The sequence below is a fragment of the Candoia aspera genome, chromosome 2 (genome assembly GCF_035149785.1).
Source record: "Candoia aspera isolate rCanAsp1 chromosome 2, rCanAsp1.hap2, whole genome shotgun sequence".
In the NCBI taxonomy this organism is placed as follows: Eukaryota; Metazoa; Chordata; class Lepidosauria; order Squamata; family Boidae; genus Candoia; species Candoia aspera.
In genome coordinates, this window is record NC_086154.1 from 234742806 (window position 1) to 234769618 (window position 26813).

At 37.8% G+C, this 26813-nt stretch overlaps 1 protein-coding gene across 1 annotated transcript in view; it reads right to left on the minus strand.

Annotated features, from left to right (window-relative positions):
* Nucleotides 1-803: 803 nt before the first annotated feature.
* Nucleotides 804-26813, minus strand: part of AP3B1 (adaptor related protein complex 3 subunit beta 1) — a 199117-nt gene continuing 173107 nt past the window's right edge. Inside the window, exons 26-27 of the mRNA XM_063295553.1 lie at nucleotides 22794-22932; nucleotides 804-2075 (exon numbers count right to left, since the gene is read on the minus strand). Of these exons, the coding sequence (XP_063151623.1) occupies nucleotides 1922-2075; nucleotides 22794-22932 (293 nt within the window). The 3' untranslated portion in view covers nucleotides 804-1921. The remainder of the gene's footprint in view (nucleotides 2076-22793; nucleotides 22933-26813) is intronic.

The following is a 26813-nucleotide window of genomic DNA, read 5'->3' on the forward strand; positions in this document are numbered from 1 at the left end:
CTCAAGCTAACAGAAGATGAGAAGCTAAAACAGCTTTTCACTGATGATCCACTCAAGAAAAGCAGGCTTGGATTTAGATCATATCAGTTTTATGTGCATTATCAAGGTAATTATTGAACTCAATAATGTTAGTCCTGTTAGGGATGTGGTGGCGCTGCGGGTTAAACCGCTGAGCTGCTGAGCTTGCCGATCGGAAGGTCGGCGGTTTGAATCCGCGTGACGGGGTGAGCTCCCGTTGCTAGTCCCAGCTCCTGCCAACCTAGCAGTTCGAAAACATGCCAATGTGAGTAGATTAATAGGTACCGCTTTGGCGGGCAGGTAACGGCATTCCGTGTAGTCATGCCGGCCACATGACCACAGAACTGTCTACGGACAAACGCCGGCTCTTCGGCTTTGAAATGGAGATGAGCACCGCCCCCTAGAGTCGGACACGACTGGACTTAATGTCAAGGGAAACCTTTACCTTTACCTAATGTTAGTCCTATTATCAATTTGTTGCTCTCGTATATCACAATTCTGTCTCCATTGCGGCCACCATAAAACTTTCCAGGTAAGTTCCAAGACCTCCTGTAACAGCCTTTAAAGTAGGGATGAGAGCTGGAGGGACAGTGGAGAATGCACAAAATTTCTGCCCACCGTTTTCTTTTTTTCCAGCTGTTTTTTTTCCCAGCTTTTGTTGAAGCAGAGCATTCTATCAAAGAAGTGATACTAGTTAGATAGGAATGCATTGAAAAGGAACATGCTGAAAACAGTAAAGACCACTGTCATACAAGAAGAATTGAACAAATGCAATACTGTTGGAAAAGATTTCAGAAATGGAATTTACTAAATTTTTATTCGTATGCTATTAAAATCAACAAAATTAATAATACTGGACTTATACAAGGAATATTAGCAACTTTTTAAAATAACAATTACAGTCTATGCATTGACTGTGCAGGGTATTCTTTCTCTGCTGGGTTTCTGAAGGTCTCTTGAAAGCTCAACATGACTACTTTGTGGTCCTTCTGAGAACTTCTGAGGATGCAAGTACATGCACAGAAAGTAATTTTGCCGGGATATCCAATGCAGTGAGGTACTGCATGGCCAGAAGGCTGTGAAGGTGGACTGCGAAGTCACTGCACCAAACCTTTGAATCACCGCAGCTCTTTTTGCCTGAAGTATCTGCACAGCCTCCTATTTAGTGCTATTTTAGTAACACATTTTTTTCTAGCAGTCTTTAAATGTGTGCATGCGTGCGTGCATTCGTGTGTGTATAGGTATATCAACTGACTATAATAAATCAATAGGGGTGTTATCCAGTTATCAGGAAAAAAGAAAAACTCGTATCTATCATAATGTGACTTTATTATCTCAATATTTAGGAGTTATAGCAACTATGGTAAGCAGATACAAATAAATGATTAAATACAGACTCAACCACTGGACAATAAACACTAAAAACGTTATTCCTTTCAACTGACTGCCCCCCCTCCCCACCCCAAATTCCATACCAAAATCCTACATGATGGACCTTTTCATACTGATTTCCACAAACATTATTTAACTGTTCTAAATAAACTGATTTTTCTACTGATTTTTGTAAGTAACTTGGTTATCAGCCTTTTTCTCTTTCCACAGAAAATAGAAAAATTATAATGAAACTAGCAGAGTGAAGGGAAAATGTGTAAGTAACATTTAAAATTTAACTGACAGTAAAATACATGTTTTTTTTGTTAGAAAGCAGGGGAGAGCGATGCAAAATACTTGTTTGTGTGACAGAGGGATACTCTAGCATTCTAAAACAGGAGACAAGAATGTCAAGAGTGTATTCTTCCCCCACTGCCAGATGGAAAGGCTATTATTATAAATGAAAGGCAGCCGTGGTGGATGCCAGGCACTGTTGTGCTGTGCCAGATTCTGAAGTCCAGATGTAAGCGGGTTACCCCTGGGACAGGACAGGCTTCAGCTCCCGCAGCAGAATAGAGCCAATCACCGTTTTCTCCGTGTTGATGAAGAGCTGTGCTGTGGATCCTTCCTCCAGCTCCACTGTGACAAGCACAAGTGACCCACTGTGCACAGTTTTAGCAGCAAACCTAACAGATTAAAAACAAAATTGGTGAGCCCATCTCTACAAAACTAAAATAAAACGCAGTGTTTGTTTCAGTGATTAACGGGATGAAACTTCAAAAGACACCCACAGAACAGAAAGCTTCTCCAAAGTCAAACCATTAACACTGCATGATGCAGTACGTAAGTAATACTGTAATGTACAGTACACACAAGAAAACTAAGAATGCTTAAAACATCAAAAGTTCAGTTTGAACTTTGCCTGAAACAGCTTCTCAGAGTACATAACTGATCTGAAGGTTAACTGCATTCATTCAAGAGCTAAAGTCTTGTTGATATAATATATATGGTGATCAGTAAAGAAGGGCCTCCACAACATATACCCGTAAGCACTGTCAAAGATTCAAACTTTTCAAATTAACAAATCCTTTCAGTTTTACTTATCTGAACATTAAATAGATTTCTAATGACTTTAGCCAATAAAAGGAATTGGGAGCTCTAATCCTCTATTACTAAATTCCAAAACATGAAAAACCTACTCATTACATGGAATTAAAAGAAAAACTCTAGTCTTTTAAGCACTGCAACTGATTGAAAAGCCATTTTAGGCACAATGAACTTCTGTCAATCCTGTTAATTCATTCTACATGCGCAGCCAGGCCCAAGAGACAGGATGGAGAGACATGGCAAGAGCCTACTTTTCCATGTTCCACAAAGCAAACTGCCCCCCCCCCGCTTCTTCTGCTTGAAAAAACAGGGAGAAGAACCCAAGGCACAACAAAGTTGCTGCACATGGGCTTTTGAAAACACTAACAAGTGTGGAGCAGGTCTGCGACCCACAGTGACCCCACTTTGCAGGGCCAATTCCCTCTCCCCTTTCTGAATGACACGTGTCTGAATCAGAGCCATCTGCCTCAATTTGCGCAACATCTTCAGCCACAATAGGACCCAGTTAGCCCTGACAACAGCTCACAATACATAAAAATAAAACTGCTGTGCTGACAGCACGCCATCAGCTATTCAAGAGCAAACCAACTGGTCAGTGTCTCGTGTCTGACAATTAGCATGGGCCTTGTGCAGTGCCTCCTGGGCTCCTTAGGGATCTGTTTAATTACCATCAACATAAAAGTGGGAGTTTATCAGCAGATACTCAAAAAGCTTCACTCTAGACTTAATTAAAATATTAGCCTCTTCAGCAGGAAGCAGATTCTCTTTAAATGAAAAGTAATTTCTTTTTTAAAAAATTAAGTATATCAGCATCAAAATCTTGTAACACATTATACTAATTTAGAAAAATGTAAGTCTTTCCTAAATGCACTCTTTGTAGGTCAATGTATTTATTTTATTTAGATTAAATATACCATTTTCACTCTTCACTTCCAAGAAGAAAATAAATTCCTATCAAAGCAATACCAATAGTACCATTTAGTCTTTTTTTTCCTTAAGCAAAATGTTAAAATCTATGTTTCTCCTATCAATTTGGAAAGGGTGATAATTAAGTAAACAATACTCTTATTAATCTATTTCTTTATCATTTGTGTCTTGGGACTACAGAAGCCGATTATGCCTGGTTTCACATAAGAAAAGCACCAGAGCTGGGGCTCTCATGGTTTTTCATAGCCTCAAGGTTCATTTTACTCTTGTTCTAGTCTAAACTGCAAGCGATATAAAGTCAATGTTATTATAAAAGCAAACATAGCCCAAAGGCACAATAGGGTCAATTCTGGTTGGGTGCTTTTCATGTCACTTAAGTAATTAGTTAAGAGAAATCTCTTTGAAATAAATATCTCAGAATCTCTTGAAAAAATAAGATTTTGCTGTAATAATAAGAAATCCGTTCAATCCGTTTTCAACCAAGTATTAACTTCCCATGTGCCAGGGATTAATGTTGCTATTGTATCTAAGCCAAGTTAATATTGCAAGCAGTTATGCAAGTCAGATGACTAGTAGAGTCTCACACAGCACTTTACTGTTTAAGACAAATCTATTTAAAATGGTAAGCAACCATGGTCACAGATATTATGGGCTGTGGAAAGTAAACATTTCTTCAGAAAAATAACACCCAGGCAACATTCAAAGACATCAGTAAAGAAAACATATACAGACATGTTGAACAGCCACTAACTGGAGAACGTAATGGCTCTAAAATGATAGAGGTGGTCTACTTAGGAGACCAATACACATGGCAAAGGAATATATCTGGCGGGAGCAGGATGGTGGCAGTGCATCCATCCTTGCTCTTCTTGACCTCTCAGAGGCTTTCAATACCATCGACCATGGTATCCTTTTGGGATGGCTTAGGGAGTTGGGGGTGGGCAACGTGGTTCTGCGCTGGTTCACCTCCTTCCTCCAGGGCTGGTCCCAATCGGTGGTGATAGTGAGCAAGAGGTCCGACCCTCAGCCCCTCCTTTGTGAGGTGATGCAGGGTTCAGTTCTCTCTCCGCTCCTTTTCAACATCTACATGAAACCACTGGGTGAGATCAACTGTCACCATGGGGTGAGGTATCATCAGTATGCTGGTGATACCCAATTATACATCTCCATCCCGGGTGAGGTAAGTGATGCGGTGACTGCCCTCTCTCGGTGCTGGGGACTGTGGGGGTCTGGATGGGGAACAACAGCTTCAGCTGAACCTTGGTAAGACGGAGTGGCTGTGGGTTAATGGCTCCTCTGTATCTGGGAAGTTGTCACCTTTAGTTCTGCATGGGCTTGCACTGCCCCAGACAGACCCGGTGCATAACTTGGGGGTTCTCCTGGACTCACGACTCCTGCTCAAAGAGCAGGTGGCAGTCATGGCCAGGAGGGCCTTTGCGCAACTTCAGGTTGTACGCCAGTTATGCCCTTTCCTGGATCAGGAAGCCCTTCAAACAGTCACTCATGCCCTGGTCATCTCCCACATAGACTATTACAATGCGCTCTACATGGGGCTACCCTTGAAGAGTATCCAGAAGCTTCAGCTGGTCCAGAATGCAGCTGCGTGGGTTATTTTTGGCGCCCCTAAAAGGATGCATGTAACACCTCTACTACACGAGCTGCACTGGGTACCAGTTTTCTGCCGGGTCCAATTCAAGGTGTTGGTTATAACCTTTAAAGCCCTACATGTCATGGGGCCAGGTTACCTGAGGAACCATCTCATCCCTATGACGACAACCCATCCCACCCAATCATGCAGAGAGGGCATGTTGCGGACCCTGTCTGTAAGAGAATTCCATCTGGCGGGGTCCAGGAAATGAGCCTTCTGTGCAGTGACACCCACCCTTTGGAACATCCTGCCACCAGAGGTCAGGCAAGCTCCATCCCTTCTGACCTTCAGGAAGTCCCTGAAGACTTGGCTTTGCTGCCATTCTTGGGTGTGGAGGGGGAGGAGTCATTCTTGGGGATGGCTGGCACCTTAGAGTGCTCCTCTCATATTTACGATCTTTTATAGCCATCTGGATTTCTATTTTTTCTATTTTATTTTAATCTTGTATTGTATTGTATACTATTATATTTCATGTTTTATTATGATTATTGTTTTAATGTTTTAATTGATTAACTTATTGTGAAGCACTCAGAGTCCCTCCTCGGGAGGAGATGGGTGGTAGTACAAATTTGAGACATAAATAAATAAATGAACAAACAAACAAACAAACAATATATTACAGCCCCTTATATCCAAGGCATGTATATATAGAAACTTCCCAAGATACCCCTAACTTCACCAAGTTGCTTTGCAGCCTCCATAACCTCTCCATAGGTTTCTTTTTTTTAAAACTGTCATTAGTCTCCACACTTCTTCTCTTATCCAGCATTCTCTGGTTGCCCTGCTGCTATTATTAAATTTATCTCTGATACTAAGAGTGACAATTTCACCACTCCTTGCTACTTCCAGGGTAGCACACTGGAGCCCTCCCTTCAAAGTGAAGACTGGTTTTCAGCTGCCCACCATTATTAATTCTAAAGTTGTGTTGATCCACCTGAAGCCTGGAGGCATTCTAAGGAATAACAGCAATAACAACCAATTTAGGGCCAAATATTTCATTTTGAAATACTTCTCATGACTCTTCCCTCAAACACTAAAATGAAAAATGAAATTTAATAAATTTTGGTCCTAAATATATTGTATACATTATAAACTACAACTACACCATACCTTTATTTCTCATTAAAATTAAACATTCTAATCTTAATTTATGAAGCTAACAAATTAAAAGTTTTTTAAAATAATTTTATTGTACTAAAATTATTACCAAAAGAAAAATATATATTAATACCCATTTTTCTTATATGGGAAGAATATGCAAGTTAATTAAGGCACTTGGAATTATTAAACTGTATAATTTTTTTTTTTTTTTTAAACTCCTTTGTGTACTCCCATTAATTATAGAAATCTGACAGGGATTATGAAAAGCTAGACTGACCATACAACAGTTCCTTTTTTTTTTTAACATTTCCCAACCATCCCGTCATTTTAATATAAATGTCAATTTGGTCCTGTTTTTTAAAAACGTTGGAGCCATTATTGGGAAAAGCAGGGAAAAATTGAACTTGAAATTGAAAAGAAGGCTGACTTGGCAGTAGTTCTCAATCCAGCGGGAAACCTAGAGCGGGAAGAGGAAGAGTTGCTGCCGCAAATCAGTGCAGTGGAAAACAGTTGGAAAAGCGCACCCAGCAGAAAAGAAGCCGATTGGCTCTCAGGCCAAAATGGCAGGAAGAAAATAAAATAAAAGGGTGCACCAGAGAGGAACAGATTGTCGGGGACAACCGTTCACTGGACTCCTCCATTCCTGTCCTCCCGTCCCAGCTCACCGCCACCCACAGCCCCCCTGCACTTCTCTAGCCTCCTGCCGCCTCGTTCCTGTCCTCCCGTCCCAGCTCACCACCGCCCTCAGCCCTCCTGCAACCTCTCCACCCAAGGCCACCCCTGCACCAGCCTCTCCAGACCCAACCATTGCTGCACCTCCCCCTCCTGCACCTTCCCAGCTTACTGTTGATAACCTTTTTTATCATCTTTTTCATGAATATGGAATATTACATAAGTTTAACCCCGTCCCATTTTGCCATCCCAATGTCCCGTTTTTGTCTCAAGGAAATACGGTGAGCCTTATTTTCACCTTCTCTTCCCAACTATCTGCAGTATGCATAACAATAAACTGCATATAAACATCATGAGGGTGGTTTTGTTTTTGAAGAGTATATTGAAATTAAAGGTCGATCATTTTGATGTATACCCATTCTGAAAAAGAGATCTATACTTACAGGAATGCTTGATAACTTTCATAAAGAAGAAAAAAATAAAACTCCAAAGTATACACAGTTACCCTTATCCTTCAAGGGAAGCTATACAGTAAAGCAATGTCTAATCACGGAAAATATTCCTAATTTAAATTCTAAAGTAATAAACTGATTTTTAAACCAGTACTTCTATTCCTAGTCTCTTCTTCACTCTTCGAATGTAGATAAAAGTTTCTAAGATGGTCCAGAAATCAAAATTTTCAAAATCAGAAGGCCTCTACATTATTCCTTATTTTTAAAAAACATTCTATTTATTCACATATAGAATCTCTGATTATAAAATATTTGCAACACTTTTCAACTAGGACTACCACATTCTTTTTTTTAAGTGTAGTTCTGATCCAGGTTCAATTTCCTTCTCTTTTCAAATTTAACAGAAGCTTTTACAATAGCCCATTCGTGCTAAAACTTTTTTCCTACTCTCTACATGAAGCCTTCATTTACTGCCTGCTGAAGCAGACAGAATCCTATTAGTAAGAAAGACAATCACCAAAGGCCCAGCCCTAGCTGTATAAAAATAATTAGCCCAAAGTTGACAAATGCATAATGAAACTGCACAATGAATTTATCTTCCAACCCGAAACACCAGAGTGGTATTTGAGCAGACATGAAAAGAATCCACACCCTTGTAGCTACTGTAAACCATAAACTTAGCATAAACCAATCCAAAGGAATCAAAAGCTTTTCAAATTGTTCTTGTTCTTTTATTAGTGACATAAAGAGAGGTAAATCGTAAACAAAAGTTACTTTAGAAAGTAACTACATGGTAAAACATGAAGTTGTTAAAACAATTAGTTTCTCCAATTTAACATACACACCCTGCAGGTTTTAATTTTTTCTCCAGCTGTGCTTCAAGCAAAGTAAAGCCACAGAAGGCAGGCAGGCAGGCAGGCTTCTCTGCAACACCCCTACCACCTTTTGTTATATTGGCAGATTCACAGTTACATCTAGGAACATATGATTGCAAGATATTATTCTCTTTAGTTTTATTCTTCTTATAATATAGTTACTATAATTCGACTTTCAAATCAAACCATTAAAGTATTCCAGCCTGGGGAACAGAATGGCATGTACAGTTATTTAATACTGAAAAACACTAAAAACTCAATTTGATTTGTATCAACATTTAATAGTTATTTTGGCATTTACTAAGTCTCTTAGGTTATTGTGACATTTGATACTCTGAAAAAGAATTGGTTTCCCTGCAAAATTCAGTATCTCTGTGTTAAAGAGGGAAATTAAAAACAGATTAGCTTTGTTTAGTTCCCATCTATGAGAAGCAACTACCATAATCGAGTTGTAAAATTGAGCTCTCAGTCAGAAAAAGTTAATTTTACACAAATAATCCATAGTGGTTTAAACGTAAACTGGCTTGCAAACATGCTCTGCCTAAAGGATCAGTTGACAACAACATACAGAAAAAAGTGATCCACATATTTTGCACTTCTTAATTTCAGATATAAAAGCAGTGCTGCTCTCTAGTGGACAGCAATCAGGATGGTCGCATTACCTATCTTGATTCATCTAAAAATCCAAATTGCACACAGGCAGACTTAAAACTAACACGCTGTTTTTTAAAATGGAATTTTGGTTCCAAGTGACTCATAAATAGTAAAAATCTGCAGCGATAACCTTTGCACACAGATGGGAATATATTAAAGAGAGATAATTCAATATTAAATTCAACATTAAAAGATATTCCCTATTTACAAGGGCCTCTACTACTACAAAATGAAGTTAGATAAGCACTCCATTATTACCAAGTCAGAAGACTACAGGAACTGATGGAGTATCTACAGAAATATGGCAAGCAACAGAAGAACCAAACCATAACATCAAATGTGGGAACAATACACTAGACAACAGATTGGAAAAGACTGCATACCAATACCAAAGAAGGGAGACTTAATAGGATGCAATTTCACATGCTGACGAAATAATCATCCAGTGAACATTAGAGTCCTACATGGAAAGGGGGATGCCAGATATTAAAGCTTGTTTTAGAAATGGCGGAGGAACAATGCCATTTTCATTTGTTTTATTATTTACAAGAATATGTTATGTCACACATCCAAAACAAAGTGCTTTGTCTATCAACTATGAAAAAAGAAATGGCAGATGCCATTTACTTGGGTCTGTTTCAACTTATTTCACAGAAAATTGGGATTTTGGGGGGAAAAAATTGAGGGGTACCAATACTTTTGGCTGCATCTATACACTGCCAAACAGCACTTGGTAGGGTAGAAATGAAGGCCCTGGAAAACACATTCACATGCTGTGACATGTCCATACCTAAAAGATGAACACTGTGCAAGCAATGGTTTTGACCTATGACCCTCTGTGGAAGCAAAAGTTGCACTTTGAAACATGATAGAAAGAATATTGATATTTCTGAATTTTGGTGTTGGAGAAGACTTCTGAGAATACCATAGATAGCCAAGAAAATGAACAAATTAATCTAGAATTCTTACCTGGGGTACAAATGACCAGGCTCAAATTCTCATATTTTGGACACATAATGTGAAGACCTAGCTGTCCCAGAACAGCTGGTAAAAGTAGAAGGAAAGAGAAGAGAACAACCAGCAGCAAGGTGGATGGACTCAATGACAGTGCTGACGGGTGCACCTTTGGCAGACCTGACAACAAGTCAGATCATCCTGGAGATTTATCTATGTGGCTGCTAAGAGTCGACACTGATTTGACAATACATAATCAATCAATCAATCAATCGAATTCAATACTTAAGCATATAGCTTCTCACATTCCTGGACCTCACCCCACTTCTGAAACACAGAATTTTTTTTTTCATCACATTAGCATAATCATTAACTTTACCACTGGCAGGAACGGGTATGGGTGGGAAGAGATACAGTACATATACAAAGACACATATATACCTACCCACACATACATATATAGATAAGTATGAACACACACATATACTTCAGTGCCTCTATTTTTACTTCAGAAAGATGTTCAGAGTATTCCCTTAAGGACTAATGACAACCATGTCCTGGAACTTTATTAATTACATATTAATTACTGGAGGAATAGAAGGATATGGGTTTTAAATTGGATGGCTATTAATTACCTGGGGAAAAATGTTTGAAAATCAGTATTGACATTATAAGTCAAGTGTAAGTAAAGTAAGGAACATTAATATCACATTAAGTGTCATGATGGAAAAGGTATCCTTGCTTTGTGAACATATTTTGGCTTGCAAAACTTTCAACAATTAATTCAAAAACTAAAAGTTAAAGTTTTGAACAAACCTAGGTATATGAAATTAATGGCTAAAACATGTCCATTAACACACTATAGGCTGGAAAATTTGATTTTCAAAAAACATTAGGAATATTTAAATTCTAGAATACTAGCAGTTGCTAAAGCAAAGAACTCTATTGGATTTAAGAGTTAAACACATATATATTGTTTACTTGTAACTGTTTTTAGATATTGTATTTTTATATATGGTGATTTTATTGTATATTTATTGTTTTATTGATTATTGTTGTAAACCGCCCAGAGTCCCCCTGGTGGGAGGAGATGAGTGGTGACCAATTTGATAAATAAATATAAATAAATAAATAAATAAAAGGTCATCTCTTTTATGCCAATGGGAGCATCCACAAATAGAACTTGGTCAGTAGCAGCAGCATACTGAGGATTCAGAGTCTGATGGCCAAATTCAAAAAGAAATTCTTCATAATTTCATAAGTCTCACAAACATACCCTGGAGCAAGAGTTTGCAATGTATTCCTCCTGCTATGTGCAATTAATCCAATTGCTCATAAAACTGAATCTTCAGAAATACTTGGGCAATTGGACCATCTTCACCCCTAGACTTTATCCATGCTCAATTATGTAAGGCAGAAAATTTTCTAGTTTCTAGTGCTTAATTTTTGCATAGGAAATGGTAAATTTCCCATGTTCATTACTAACAGTAAAGGATGCCAATTTCAAATACAGTATTAGCCAAGCTTGGCAGTTGGGGAGTTTATTCATTGTTCCCCAAGTGATTACCTCTAGCAAGTATGTGAGAAAAATACATATGTTATTTACATTTATATTTACTATAAAAACACATAATTTTATGAATGTTTATCAGAAATGATAACATATTTTACAAATTCTAAAATACAGAATCATATAACATTCTAAGAATCTATTTTAAGAGGGTTGTTTTGTTCATTCTATCGGTTATCAGAACATTTGTGGTTGGAAATGGAAGTTTTCTTACATTATGGCAGTGTTATCCTTTACATACATCAGAAACATCTCAGAAACCACCAACAGACTGTTACAACCACATAGCGTCACCGTAGCACATAAACCAACTAAAACTCTTCAAAGCATATTAAGCAACCCAAAAGACCCAATAGCCCAAGAAGAAAAAACAGGAGTTATTTACAATATACAATGCAAAGACTGTAACAGCCACTATGTAGGACAGACAGGCAGAAGACTAGCAAAGTGCATCCACAAACACCAACTAGCAGTCCGAAGACACAATGAGAACTCCTTAATCTCACAACACGTGGACAGACTCAACCATAGTTTCAACTGGGAAACCGTGAGCATCCTAAACCAAGCCAAATCCAAAAACACCAGAGAATTCCTAGAACCCTGGCACTCAGACAAAGCAGCCATCAACAGACACATAGAGGTAAACAACATTTATGTACCATTCAAAAGAGACAATAGAAAAGCCAAAAGACCAGTATACTCCCTGGCCAGCAATCAACACCCAGATATGCAAAAATCAACACTAGGATTAACACCAGATGAACATCAAACAGCACAATACACCCTAATCAAGGAACTATTAACTCAGGCAATCAACCAAGCAGCAAACAACAGCCCAATCAGAGAACTCCCAAGGAGAGAACAACACCCCTACCAACACAAGCAGGGCAAGCCACCATATATAAACTGAGAGCAAGGCCCACTCCCTCTTTGCACTGAAGGTGTTGCCTAGTCTGGCAATGAAATGTCTGCAAGAAAACAACAAGGCTCAGAGAACACCAAGGACTCCATATTTCTTACTTCTCAATCTTCAGTATGGGATATTTTTTAAAATGATAGCATGCAAAGTTCATGTACGCTGGAAATCAGATTTCATTAAAAGAAAAATGCTTCAAATGAGGAAACTTCTATCAATTGCCTTTATTAAACTCTTATCAATTTCCAGTACAGTAATCATATATTCCACAGCTAAGGAACATAACCAATCTCACTACCAGTGATGTAAGGCAAAACATCACTCAGGCTCTGTTTTGAATTAGAGCAAAGGTATAGATTTTGTGATTTTGGTAGGTTATATGAATCAGAAGATACCCATTTCCAGGTTTACCCCTTAAGAATATGAAAATTTTATTTATTTATTTTATTTATTTATTCATTCAATTTTGATGCTTCACAACCCCAACTGACTCTGGGAAGCTCACAAAAATAAAGAGCAACCTAAAAAGAACAATATACAATAAAGAAGAACAAATCACAAAAATAACTATAAAATAATTATAAGATATCAAAACACAAAATATCACAAACAGGGGGTCCCACCCACCCTATCCCAAGGCCTAGAAGAATAGGCAGATTTTCAAGGCCTTCAGGAACATCAGGCTGGAAGCCATACGGATCTCAGGGGGTACTTTATTCCAGAGGGCAGGTGCTGCAAGAGAGAAGGCCCATTTTCTGGGTCTCAACAGATGACACTGTTTAATTGAGGGGACCCAGAGCGTGCCCACGCTGCCAGATCATACCACATGGGTAGAAACTGTGGGAGACAAGCAGTCCCTTAAATAACTGGGTCCTATGCCACCTGCCATCCTCTCTCCCAAATAAGTCTTCTATTGTCTAAATGGTGTGGTAGATGATTTTCTATTTGTTCACACTGTGGCACTGGGTTACTGTTTATAGACGTGTTTTACCATAAAATAAGAGGAACTAGCCATATCAGCTTGCATATGGGCCTTTAAAGGAGAAAATTGGTACAGTCTCCTAATTTCTGATAATGTAAAATATATGTTACTCCCTAAGCAACTCTCTGAGAGCTGCAAATTTTAATTTGTTTGCATGTATTAACATTCCTAACTTGTAGTTGTTCCTAAAATATGAAACAAGCTTCAACAATTAGCTGCAACTGAACTGCAGAGACAACCAGTGCAATTTCTCAAAGTATTACAACTGAGTATACTTAATGTGAAAACCTGTAAGTGTTGCTGCCTGAATATAAGCAGATTTAATGAGCATCCAAAACTTCCATGTTCTGTGCAGCGAAACAGCTGAAACAAAAGTTCAAGCCATCTAATGGAAATAAAAAGTTACATTTTTTATAGTAGTTGAAGATGCCACAAATCGTCCTTGGTATATTGTATATTTTTTCTAGATGAACATTTATTTTTATTTATTGTATGTTTTTCTTACTTTTTAAAATGTGAACTTCCCAGAGTTGTCTGAAGTTGGTCGGCCTCTAAATTTAATAAAACAAATTAAAAATGTTGCTGGATGGTTCCATTTCAGAATGCACATAGCAATTAGAAGATCTGATCGCATGCATCTAAAAGTATACACTTCCAGTTGTGTACCAAAGAATGGGATTCCCCCCCAAATAATATGAATGAATATAATGTAATGTATCAGAAGGCTCCTGATCTCCTTACTTATTCCCATTTACCTCTGTCTTTTCTTTGCTTCTTCTTATTCCATGTTAGGATAGGTTCTGCTACTTTTCTCTCTGCCTTTCTGCTTCTTTCCACTAATGTATCTACCCATTTCTAGATGCCTCCCCTTCTCCTTTCCATTCCTCCATCTTCTTTATAATTTTTCTTTTATCTTTCCTTTCCTTTTCTCTTTTCACTATTTATTATTTTTCTTTATTATCTTTATTTTCTTTTATGATTTTTACTTCGTTAAAAATTTCTTCAATAAAAATTATGTTAAAAAAAAAGGAAATAGAAACAAGTTGTTCCCTGAGTAGATCCCTGAGCCAGTATTGCCCCAGCTTCTCATGTCCCTGCTTCCATGGACTTGTAGAATCAGGTGATTTTTATAATACCAGAGAAGGAGATCTCAAAGTTTGGGGTCACAATACCTGTGCCAGATACAACAGCAGGGTGGAAGAGGGAGATGGTACATTTTTTATAAAGTTGTTCAGGCTTGCATAGACCAAGTGAATGTGCTGCTAAACCTTGTTCCTCCTTTATCTTGGCATGCCAAGATAAGCAAGCAAAGTGCAGAGTAAATCCTGGAGTGAATTTTGAGAAATGATTAAACAGTCTAGCCATAAGCCATCTGTCAAAACCATCCACTGACCACAGCAATGATGATTTCAACTAGCTTCTAACTGCCAGCATGTTGTTTAGTAGCATATCTGTAGACTTGGGAATGTCTGTAGAAGCATACACATGGAATTTCAGGGTTTTATTGGTTATTTTAAATTTCTAGTCTTTGAAAATAGAAAAAGTTTTCAAAGGAATGAAGATAGGGACTGCCTGATTTGAAACTGTATTTTGCAGCCTGCTGCTTAGCTTGGATGAAAGAGTGGTTTTGCTGAGAAATAAAAGTATTTTAGAAGGGCACAATCTGAGGTTCAGATGGCATGGTTTTCTATGGTACGATAAAGTTAAGGTTAATGTAGATTTTAAGAATCATTGTATTAGAAGTGCCATATTGAGAATATGGAACAGATATAAACCCAGACTGTGCCTGAAAAATGTCTTTATGGGTCTCAGCACAACAAGCATTTTAACAGTAGGAAAAGAAAAATTGTTAACTTCAAGAGTTGTTGGAACAGGAACATTTGCTTGTAAAAGAGCCAGAAATTTCTGAGTTCAAATACATATAATGATACAAACAATTTTAAAGTTCAACATTCAACTGGAACCAGAACTCATCTTGCTGGGATTAATGGACAGCCAATTAGAAAAGAGTTCTGGAAGATTATTTTTATATATGATTACTGCTGTGAGCTTCAGCAAAGGATCGTTACCTTGAGCACCTCAGTGATGCCATGAGCTAAACCGTGAAGGGCCACCCAAGACGGGAAGGTCATGACAGAGAGGTCAGACTAAATGCGATCCCTGGGGAAGGTAATGGCAACCCACCCCAGTATTCTTGCCATGAAAACTAAATGGATCAGTACAACCAGAGATATGTCGGTATACCATCGGAAGATGAGACCCCCCAGGTCGGAAGATGGTCAAAATGCTACTGGGGAGGAACAGAGGATGAGTTCAACTAGCCCCAGACGTGATGACGCAGTTAGCTCAAAGCCGAAAGGACGGCTAGCGGCCAACGGTGCTGGTGGTGAACGGCGAATCCGATGTTCTAAGGATCAACACACCATTGGAACCTGGAATGTAAGATTGATGAGCCAGGGCAAATTGGATGTGGTTATTGGGGAGATGTCAAGATTAAAGATAGACATTTTGGGCGTCAGTGAATTGAAATGGACTGGAATGGGCCACTTCACATCAAATGACCACCAGATCTACTACTGCGGACAAGAGGACCACAGAAGAAATGGAGTAGCCTTCATAATTAATAGTAAAGTGGCTAAAGCAGTGCTTGGATACAATCCAAAAAATGATAGAATGATCTCAATTCGAATTCAGGGCAAGCCATCTAACATCACAGTGATCCAAATATACGCCCCAACCACAGATGCTGAAGAAGCTGAAGTAGAGCAGTTCTATGAGGATCTGCAGCACCTACTGGACAACACGCCTAAAAGAGATGTTATTTTCATCACAGGAGACTGGAATGCTAAGGTGGGCAGTCAAATGACACCTGGAATTACAGGTAAGCATGGCCTGGGTGAACAAAACGAAGCAGGACATAGGCTGATAGAATTTTGCCAAGACAACGCAATGTGCATAACAAACACTCTCTTCCAGCAACCTAAGAGACGGCTTTATACATGGACTTCCCCAGATGGACAACACCGAAACCAGATTGACTACAACCTTTGCAGCCAAAGGTGGCGGACATCTACACAGTCAGTAAAAACAAGACCTGGAGCTGACTGTAGTTCTGATCACGAACTACTTATTGCACAATTTAGGATCAGACTAAAGAGATTAGGGAAGACCACAGATCAGCTAGATATGAGCTCACTAATATTCCTAAGGAATATGCAGTGGAGGTGAAGAATAGATTTAAGGGACTGGACTTAGTAGATAGGGTCCCAGAAGAACTATGGACAGAAGTCCACAGCATTGTTCAAGAGGCGGCAACAAAATACATCCCAAAGAAAGAGAAAACCAAGAAGGCAAAATGGCTGTCTGCTGAGACACTAGAAGTAGCCCAAGAAAGAAGGAAAGCAAAAGGCAACAGTGATAGGGGGAGATATACCCAATTAAATGCAAAATTCCAGAGGTTAGCCAGAAGAGATAAGGAATTATTTTTAAACAAGCAATGCGCAGAAGTGGAAGAAGACAATAGAATAGGAAGGACAAGAGACCTCTTCCAGAAAATTAGAAACATTGGAGGTAAATTCCAGGCCAAAATGGGTATGATCAAAAACAAAGATGGCAAGGACCTAACAGAAGAAGAAGAGATCAAGAAGAGGTGGCAAGAATATACAGAAGACCTGTATAGGAAGGATAACAATGTCAGGGATAGCTTTGATGGTGTGGTCAGTGAGCTAGAGCCAGACATCCTGGAGAGTGAGGTTGAATGGGCCTTAAGAAGCATTGCTAATAACAAGGCAGCAGGAGACGACGGCATCCCAGCTGAACTGTTCAAAATCTTGCAAGATGATGCTGTCAAGGTAATGCATGCTATATGCCAGCAAATTTGGAAAACACAAGAATGGCCATCAGATTGGAAAAAATCAACTTATATCCCCATACCAAAAAAGGGAAACACTAAAGAATGTTCAAACTATCGAACAGTGGCACTCATTTCACATGCCAGTAAGGTAATGCTCAAGATCCTGCAAGGTAGACTTCAGCAATTCATGGAGCGAGAATTGCCAGATGTACAAGCTGGGTTTAGAAAAGGCAGAGGAACTAGGGACCAAATTGCCAATATCCGCTGGATAAAGGAAAAAGCCAGGGAGTTTCAGAAAAACATCTATTTCTGTTTTATTGACTATTCTAAAGCCTTTGACTGTGTGGACCATAACAAATTGTGGCAAGTTCTTAGTGGTATGGGGATACCAAGTCATCTTGTATGCCTCCTGAAGAATCTGTATAACGACCAAGTAGCAACAGTAAGAACAGACCATGGAACAACGGACTGGTTTAAGATTGGGAAAGGAGTACGGCAGGGCTGTATACTCTCACCCTACCTATTCAACTTGTATGCAGAACACATCATGCGACATGGTGGGCTTGAGGAATCCAAGGCTGGAGTTAAAATCGCTGGAAGAAACATGTAGATGATACCACTTTGATGGCTGAAAGCGAAGAGGAACTGAGGAGCCTTATGATGAAGGTGAAAGAAGAAAGTGCAAAAGCTGGCTTGCAGCTAAACCTCAAAAAAACAACAACCAAGATTATGGCAACCAGCTTGATTGATAACTGGCAAATAGAGGGAGAAAATGTAGAAGCAGTGAAAGACTTTGTATTTCTAGGTGCGAAGATTACTGCGGATGCTGACTGCAGTCAGGAAATCAGAAGACGCTTAATCCTTGGGAGAAGAGCAATGACAAATCTCGATAAAATAGTTAAGAGCAGAGACATCACACTGACAACAAAGGTCCGCACAGTTAAAGCAATGGTGTTCCCCATAGTATCATATGGCTGCGAGAGCTGGACCATAAGGAAGGCTGAGAGAAGGAAGATCGATGCTTTGGAACTGTGGTGTTGGAGGAAAATTCTGAGAGTGCCTTGGACTGCAAGAAGATCAAACCAGTCCATACTCCGGGAAATAAAGCCAGACTGCTCACTTGAGGGAATGATATTAAAGGCAAAACTGAAATACTTTGGCCACATAATGAGAAGACAGGATACCCTGGAGAAGATGCTGATGCTGGGGAGAGTGGAGGGCAAAAGGAAGAGGGGCCGACCAAGGGCAAGGTGGATGGATGATATTCTAGAGGTGACGGACTCGTCCCTGGGGGAGCTGGGGGTGTTGACGACCAACAGGAAGCTCTGGCGTGGGCTGGTCCATGAAGTCACGAAGAGTCGGAAGCGACTAAACGAATAAACAACAAACAACTGCTGTGAGACTATTATATGCACAAAAATGGAAAGACTCTGAAATACCCACAACGGAGGAATGGTTGGTGAAGATGACAGAACTAGCAGAGATGGCAAAATTAACTTGTTTGATTAGAGAAAGATCAACAACTACAGTTATCTGTGACTGGAAACCACTAATGGACTTTTTGCTGAAAAAAAAGAAAAATGAACTTGTGATTTATGGGTTTGAAGATTAGAAAGGGTAGCTTATGGAAAGAAAGAAATTATAATGTAACTTTAGAGAGAGAGGGAGACCACTGTCAAGAAGATTGGAAGCCACTTTTTTATAATTTTTCTTTTATCTTTCCTTTCCTTTCCTTTTCTCTTTTCACTATTTACTGTTTTTCTTTATTATCTTTATTTTCTTTTATGATTTTTACTTCGTTAAAAAATTCTTCAATAAAAATTATGTTAAAAAAAAGAAAATAGAAAAAAGTTTTGCTGGCTGTAAGAGAAAAGATAACAATATCCAATCTACCAGTATTGGGGATGAAAGTAAGCGGTGAAGAAAGCATGATGAAAGCTAGATCTTTGAACAAATGGTATATTTCTTTTCTTGCCAACCCCCAATTAAATCATTAAATCAAGTTTTATTTGGGGGGCTGGGGAGAGGAAATAAACAAATTCATTTATCATTTTACAGAGCCACAGCATGGCAAAATTTGAGAATTCCTGTATTAGAAGATGGAACTATTCTAGTATGTAAGTAATTGGGGGTGCTATGGCAAGATTATTTAGTTTCACTTCCATAAAGCTTTTGACAAAATTCTACAACAACAGTTCCTGAAAAATCATAGCAGTGATGTGACAACAGAAGAAGTCTCTTAAAGATCAGATGAAGGAACAGAAAGCAGAGAAAAATACTCATTTTTCACAATGGAGTATGGTAAACAAGCTGGATCTCCCAAGGATGTGATTATTAACTTGTTCATAAAGATTCTGGAGATAGAGGTGAGAACTGCCAGCTTTACAGCTGACAACAAATCAAGGCCATAAGGGAAAATACAGCTGTAAGCATAAGAAGTAGCAACAGAGTCATGACACAAGCAGTTCACAGAGAAGTTTAACCCAGTGAAGATTATCCATGGAACCATATTTCAAATACTAAAAGCTAAATCCTGACAAACGTGTACTGCACAATAAAACTATTTTTTCTTCCACGGTGATAACTGGAAATCATACATTGCTCCAAATAAGAAAGACTGAGTTAAACGATAAAAAACTGTAAACTGTAAAAAAAAAACCTATGGTAAAATTGTAGAATATAAAATAAACAAATATATACAACCACTATGCAATAATATACAGTACATCCCAACTTTCTTTGATTTAATCCATAATATAAACAAGTAAGATGTTGCCATAGAGAGTACTAAATGTTGACATCATCCAGACTGTATCTTTAATACAGCTCTTGTTTGCCCCAAATAAATAAGAGGGTCACATCACAGGAAACATTTAAATGTATTTTTAAAAATAAAATGTGTGTCTTTATACATCTGTTTTTATAGAAAGCACAATATCCCCAATATACCTGCATGAAATTCAGTACAGGAAGGGAGCTTTTCTTCACCCTTCCCAAAAACTGTAAAAAAAAAAGTTGCAAAAATGTACAAAGCAACTTCCAAAAAGAATTACATTACAAGACGTTACATTAGAGAAACATCTGCTTAGCCCCGAAAGAGAGGAGGGGATGAGAAAGAAACTCAAGGCTGGCCCATCTTGATTCTCTTGGTATAAGAGGAAGGAAAAGGAAAACTCTGTCAGGCTTTCAAGATTCTGTTATTAAACCATGTAACAATAAAATAGAGTTACAGTAGTTCCTTTGTGTGTATCCTAACCTGGCTTACCTCAAAGGGCTGACGGTCTCTTTGCACTTTACAGTATCTTTTCTTATTCTAAGACAGGTCCTAGAAATGTGTCAATCTGAATTGGAAGATCTCTGTACATGTCTCCTATTTGATTAACTGCATCACCATAAGGCCATAAAAGGGTATCAGAGTGCTAACATGAATTTAGTAGCCTATGGGAAAATGTATCTGCATTTAGTGTGGATGGCAAACCAGACACATAGCTTGTTCATTCCCAATTGGTTCTTCCCGAGATCCAGAGTGGTAAAAAGGAGCCAAATGCTAGGTACTGAATGTGTTGTCTGAACCAGAGAGTCTGGTTTGAAACTGTTTCTTTTTATTTGGGGGAGAACAGATAAGCAGGAGCCAGGTACACAGGCACACCACACATTCACAATCAGTCATCACCAAAACAGAGCTATGATTTAAGCCAGGTGAAGAAATGTTAATTAAATGAGCTTTTTCAGTTTCCTAAGATAATATATATAGGCAGTAATGAAACTTTTCAGGGTACAATGAAATCATCATCATCATCTTGTAGGCTGCCTGACTCTTAACAACATTAAGAATGGAAGTACTGTAAATCAAATTCATTTATTCATAGTCCTTTCTAATATTCATAGAATTTCAAAGATATTTTTAAAACATGTAATATGTTTACCTGCCCTTAAAATACACATAGACACAAATCTGTGAAAAACTGCCCAGTAAGGAAGAGGAACTATACATCCATGATTGTAATTCCCTATAAGATTATGGTGAGAACCAAAAGAAGTATTACAGTGGTTCCATGACCACCAAATGCATTCATAGGATGATACAGCAAATGTGAACAAAGCCATGTACACTCAGGAAAAAGCTAAATTGCCTTTTAAAGGCTGTATCAAATGCCGTTTTTCTGTCCAGCAGATGAATTTCAAACTGTGCACTGTTAATATTTGCATGATAGCACACTGGAATACAACTCATTATTTTAAAAAGTACACCCATTCTCAAAGAGATTTACCAATGCTGCTCAATCAATTATGAATATTTCTACTTATTAAGGCAAGAACCTGCTTAACAAGCTTCCCACACCTTATTTTATAGTTGACTTTTCTTCATCCTTTTTCCTGACACCTTCAGGAGAATATTTTTTCACAGACCCTAGATTAGTCTGTACTCTTCCCTTGTTTCAGCTTATTTTCCAAGGTCCTACTTATTACAGTTTCCTTCCCCTTAGGCATTTGCTTCGTCTACATTTTCCCTCCTAAGATTCCCTCGCTTCTTTTTCTTGACTTCCCTGCCACTATCAAATATTTTCTATGCCTTCCAACCTCATATCCATCCCATCCTTCATTCTAGCTCAGCTTTATCATTATTTCCAGAGTTACATAACTTTACATTTTTCTGCTCAATTATTTAGTAAAACCTTTAAAAAGTAAAAGCAAATAATATTGTAGCACCTAAAGACTAACAAACCTTCTGTACTTAATCAGTTGTTATCCTGAGTTACAACAGTAATATTTGCTTGTAATTCAGGTTAATGCCTCAACAATCTGATGGGCTGGGTTGTAATAAAGAACTCTTTTTGCTACAATAAATTTATTTTAGTTGTTACTACAATAGACTATTACAGGTGAGATCGTTTCTTCTATTAACACATAATTATATTAAAAAATAGCTGATGCACTGGTTTTCTCTATAGCTTTGTTATTTAGTCCTATACTATTATGTACAGTATCTACTAAGTTTAATAAGGACCGTTAATTTACAGTGGCCTATGCAATATTTTGTTTTCATCCTGTTTCTCTGCATATTGATGAGTACTGATTTCTTATTTTCTGCCAGTCATGCATTCATAAGTACACAGAAGTGTCTCACATAAGCAGAAAAAGTGCCATCAGGAAGCTTTAAAATAGGAGCCAAGCATGATAGGAACAGATAACGATTATTCAGTAATTCTGAAATAATGGTTATCATTAGAGAAAAATTATGCAAATAGCAGAAAAATGCTATTAGAAATGACACAGTGGTGCAAATCCCCAATATGAATGTCACTTTTTCTACAGCTTTGTAGCTCTTATTCCTAAGTGTTACAGCTGTTTAGATATTTCTTGAAGTGAGTGGTCAACAGGAAGCACACACAATTTACTTCCATCCTCTCTGATTTTTTAAATATATGTATGTATGTATGTATATGTGTACACACACACACACACACACACACGTGGAATGTTATTTATAAACAGATTGCTAGAGTTAATTGGAGGATATAGTCGCTATAATTTAAAAATTGAGCATCCACAAGTAATAAATCAGTATCATTTAAGTGTGCTAAAGACCAAACCTTTGAATGCAAACTTTAAGGGAGTCTCCCAAATAGCCACCTATCCATATACAAAATTTCTATGTTATACTTTAGAGAGGATTTTTACACTGAGATTACCTGTGGACATTATCTTCACCAGAAGGAACCCCACCGAGGTTTGCTACACTTGTTACCCTCTGCGTTATCACAAGACAGGCAGTGTTCTGTGGTGCCACAGAGATTGTAGCGGATGTTTCATTCATACCAGTCAGCCTTCCTGAAACAGTAAATGCTGAGTATCAATGCAATGAATGTTAAAGACAATGTACAGCACCTGGGAATACATTTAGGTTTTGTTAAAAGTTTAACTCTTCTTTTTAAGAGGATTTCGGTATAATTTTTAAGAATACAGTATAAATATAGAACCAATTATTTCTACTATTCGAATTACAGTTGCATGAAGTTAAGTACTTTTCAATAATTCCTTGCAGCTGACAATAAGATATTGAATGACTACTGAAACAGACAGATATGTGATAGCTAAGTTTCCCACCCCTACAAAGCTTGATCAACATTTAGCTCTTTCAGTCACACCAAAAGATTTAATGCATTATTCTGGGCACTTCCTTTTATTGTCAACTTAAGAAGATACATGTAAAGAAAAGAACACTGGAAACAAAATAAAGACACATAACAGGGTCAACCCCCCGTCTCAAGTGTATCAGGTGAAGTATGAGTACTGCCTAGTGAAAACACTTGCCAATAATAACTAATGTGCCACAGGACTTTAGTGCAGACAGGCACGGAATTGAGACACATGTGCCCTCTGCCCACTGGGATCAAATGGAAAGAACAAGCACATCCCAGTCCCATCTCAAAGTCCACTCAGATGTATCTAAACAGATAGGTAGTAAACAGTAACGGTTAGTGCCAGAAGCAGAAAAATACATTTAAGAGTACGATCATGCTTAACTTGTTTGAATATTGAAGTTTTTTTTCTTTTAAGCAAAATGCTTTACTCAAGAAAATATTAACATTACCCAGCCTTTTTAAAAATAGCAAATTTAGTTTGAACTGTATGTTCTGTTGCAGATATTTTCAAACTGACATTAGGAAAATGCTTTGAAAAAATATAGAAGCCATCTAAGGCTGCTTTTAAGCAAAGCACAGGACTGACATAACACTGTTGAGAGATGTGTGTACTCATTAAGGATTTAAACCTTCTCCATTAAGCTCTATTGAAGAGCAAATGCTGAATAAATGAATGCAACTATGTTTATGTTAAAAGCCTGTTTTCCCGTACCATGTAATTAAAGGAAATGTTGTACAAAGCCAGTACTTTTGTCAAGCTCCTGTAAATGGAAAGATGGATAGCACTCAGAGAAGTGAATGCGTTGCTTCATATTTAACCTTAACACTCTTGTCATTAATGGTTTGTCTAACTTGTTCTATAAAGACAAGGTACTGCTCCATTGAAGTAAAATTTAAAAAAATCAACTAAACCATGCTTTTCAGAACAGAAGATTCATTATCATTGACTAATGTATTGGCATAAAGCAAAGTAACATCCTATCAAGTAAGGCACACATTCAATCTGCCTTACCACTACCACCCCCCCTCCCCTTTATTTTTAACTCATGCTGTTTTATTGTTATAGGCAATTTGTACCACTCAGCATGACAGTGTAAACTGAATCAAGATTAATTTACATGCAAAAGAACACTTAGCATGGTAAGCAAATGCATTGTCTCGATTGCTGAGGTGGAAAAGAACCTGAAAAGAAAAAAAGGTGCTCTAATTAAGGGGCATCAAATATGATTGCTTGTGGTAGTTAAAGGCCAGAAAATAGGGAATGCCTGACCATTTAAAGAATTAGCACCTTGCTTGTTAGGAAGACAGAAAATGTTGTAAGCATAAATCTTGATAAAAATCAAGTAAACATTTTGTGGATTTTCTTCTCTCTTTTTAAAGATACAGCCTTTAAAAAAAAAAAAATGAAACCTACTGGCTGCACCTAGACCAAAGTGGAAAGTTAAAAAAATCCAGAAAAAGGAATTGCCACTGAAAAGAATTAGATTTCAGAAAAAAATAATTGCAGATCTTGTATCTGATTATAAATATGTGTAATAACAGCATTCCTAACAAATATCCAAGCAAATTAAACTATAGCATAAAGCTGGAAACACAAAAGGTTTCAGGATTTTTAGTTACTTTGACATTATAAAAAATACTAACATAATATTAAAATCACTGACAGAGATTAGATCCTTTGGCTTCTTCCCAAAGAACTCTGCCATATTTAAGGAAAACAGTATGACAACTGTGCAAACATGTTGTACCATATCATATTACAGAAGGAATTAGCACTGGCATTGTTAAAGGATTTGCTCAATAAATACTGCTCAATATTTGAAGCTGGAAACATAAGCTAAAGGACAGGCATAATTTAAACTTATTGTAGAGAGCCAAATCAGATAAACTTCAGCTGCTGTTCCAAACTATGCTAGAAGGGACTGGAATGAATTTCCTAAAGATGTTTCTCTGACTTGGAACAAAAAACTGTGAAGGTAGCACAGCAAAACCTATCATGTGCAGCATGTGCACCCCTCCCATCTTTTAGGGCTACTTAAAAACTTTAAGAAGCAGGAACATTCAGCAGTTCATCATATACATCACGTTGTAAACATGTATGTTTCTTTTTGTTGTAAAAATAATTCCAATAATAATAATAATTTTAATAAATCTGTTATCTCAATATGTTTTAGATCTGAATAACTATGAAATGAAATATGTGTAGATATGAAGGTCTGAGACACTTCAGAAAGGAAAGAAAACTCAGAAATCATTCTATATTGATTACATTATTTTTCTTGGAAGGCCTTTTACCCTAAAAGACTACAGAACATTAGGAGAATCCTATCTGAATAGAGATTTAGACTACAAATATATGCAAATTTCATCAGAAGTTATTGATAGGAATAGGGGTTATTTTTAAGTAGATATATCCTGGATTCTTCTATTAGTCAGTGGTTGAGTTTGTTTATCACACTAAGCCATTGCTTGTTTAATTATGGTTTACTGAATACACCACAATGGACTAGCTTGTTGCAGCAACAAACTGAACAGAAACCAATCATATCATTTTACGTGATAAGTGTGATGTGGGAACTTATCAGATCTAGATAGCACACTTCAGTATGTCTTTCCATGTAAGCCTCTGCAACTCTATGAAATGCTACACAGAGGTTGGAAAGAATGGTTAAATGGGATGTCTCTGGTGTGAGGAGAAGCTGGGATGCCCAAAAACCTGTGGGGAAACCTTCCATGGGCAGAAACCCCCGTAAGCAAGATAATCTGCTTGATTTTAAGATATCTTCCTATGTTTCCTGCATCATAATATGAACATCCCCATTCAGCAAGCATCACTGATACTATTCAGTAGTTGGGGGTTTCGAGTTTCAGGAAGCCTGCTTTTCCAAGTCTAGTTGCATCAGGCCAAATCTGGATACAATCCGGTTTAACAGCTCTGCTTAAGAATTCCCTTTTCTGTATTTTCTGAATGGTTTCTTAATCTTATTTATAAAATACATAAAGCTGAGAACTGAGATTTCTACTGTTATGAATTTTATAAAACAGCTGAAACATTTAACTAAGAAAATATTACATAAAAGGCTTTTTAAACGAGTGGTAAATTTCCCAGCATCAGTCCTGCATCAAAGAATGAATTCAGGAAGACAGAAAGAGCCATACTAAAATGCCAAGAGGCTTCCATGGATTTACAAATACTTCATATAAACAAATTTTCCAATAGCTTATTCAGAGTAGCCTTTCTGCTCTATTAAACATAGCAAACAACTGCCAGATGTATTCAGACAAATAATCAACAACCTCAGAAGTAAAATGGCAGAAGAAAAAGGAATTTTGGCAACAACTCCATAGAGGGCCACAGCTATTCTCAAAGTGTACTTTTTATGCACTCATGGTTCTGAATGGCTGGCCATGGGGAAAAAAAATCTCTCAGTCACATTTAAGCATAGAAAACTCAATCAAACACCAAGCAAGCAAGCATACAACAAGAATGGGAGAGGGACAGAGTACAATATCCCATTTTGCTTAAAACTATGCTGCTGGATGGCAATTTGAGAAGGTGGAAGGAAG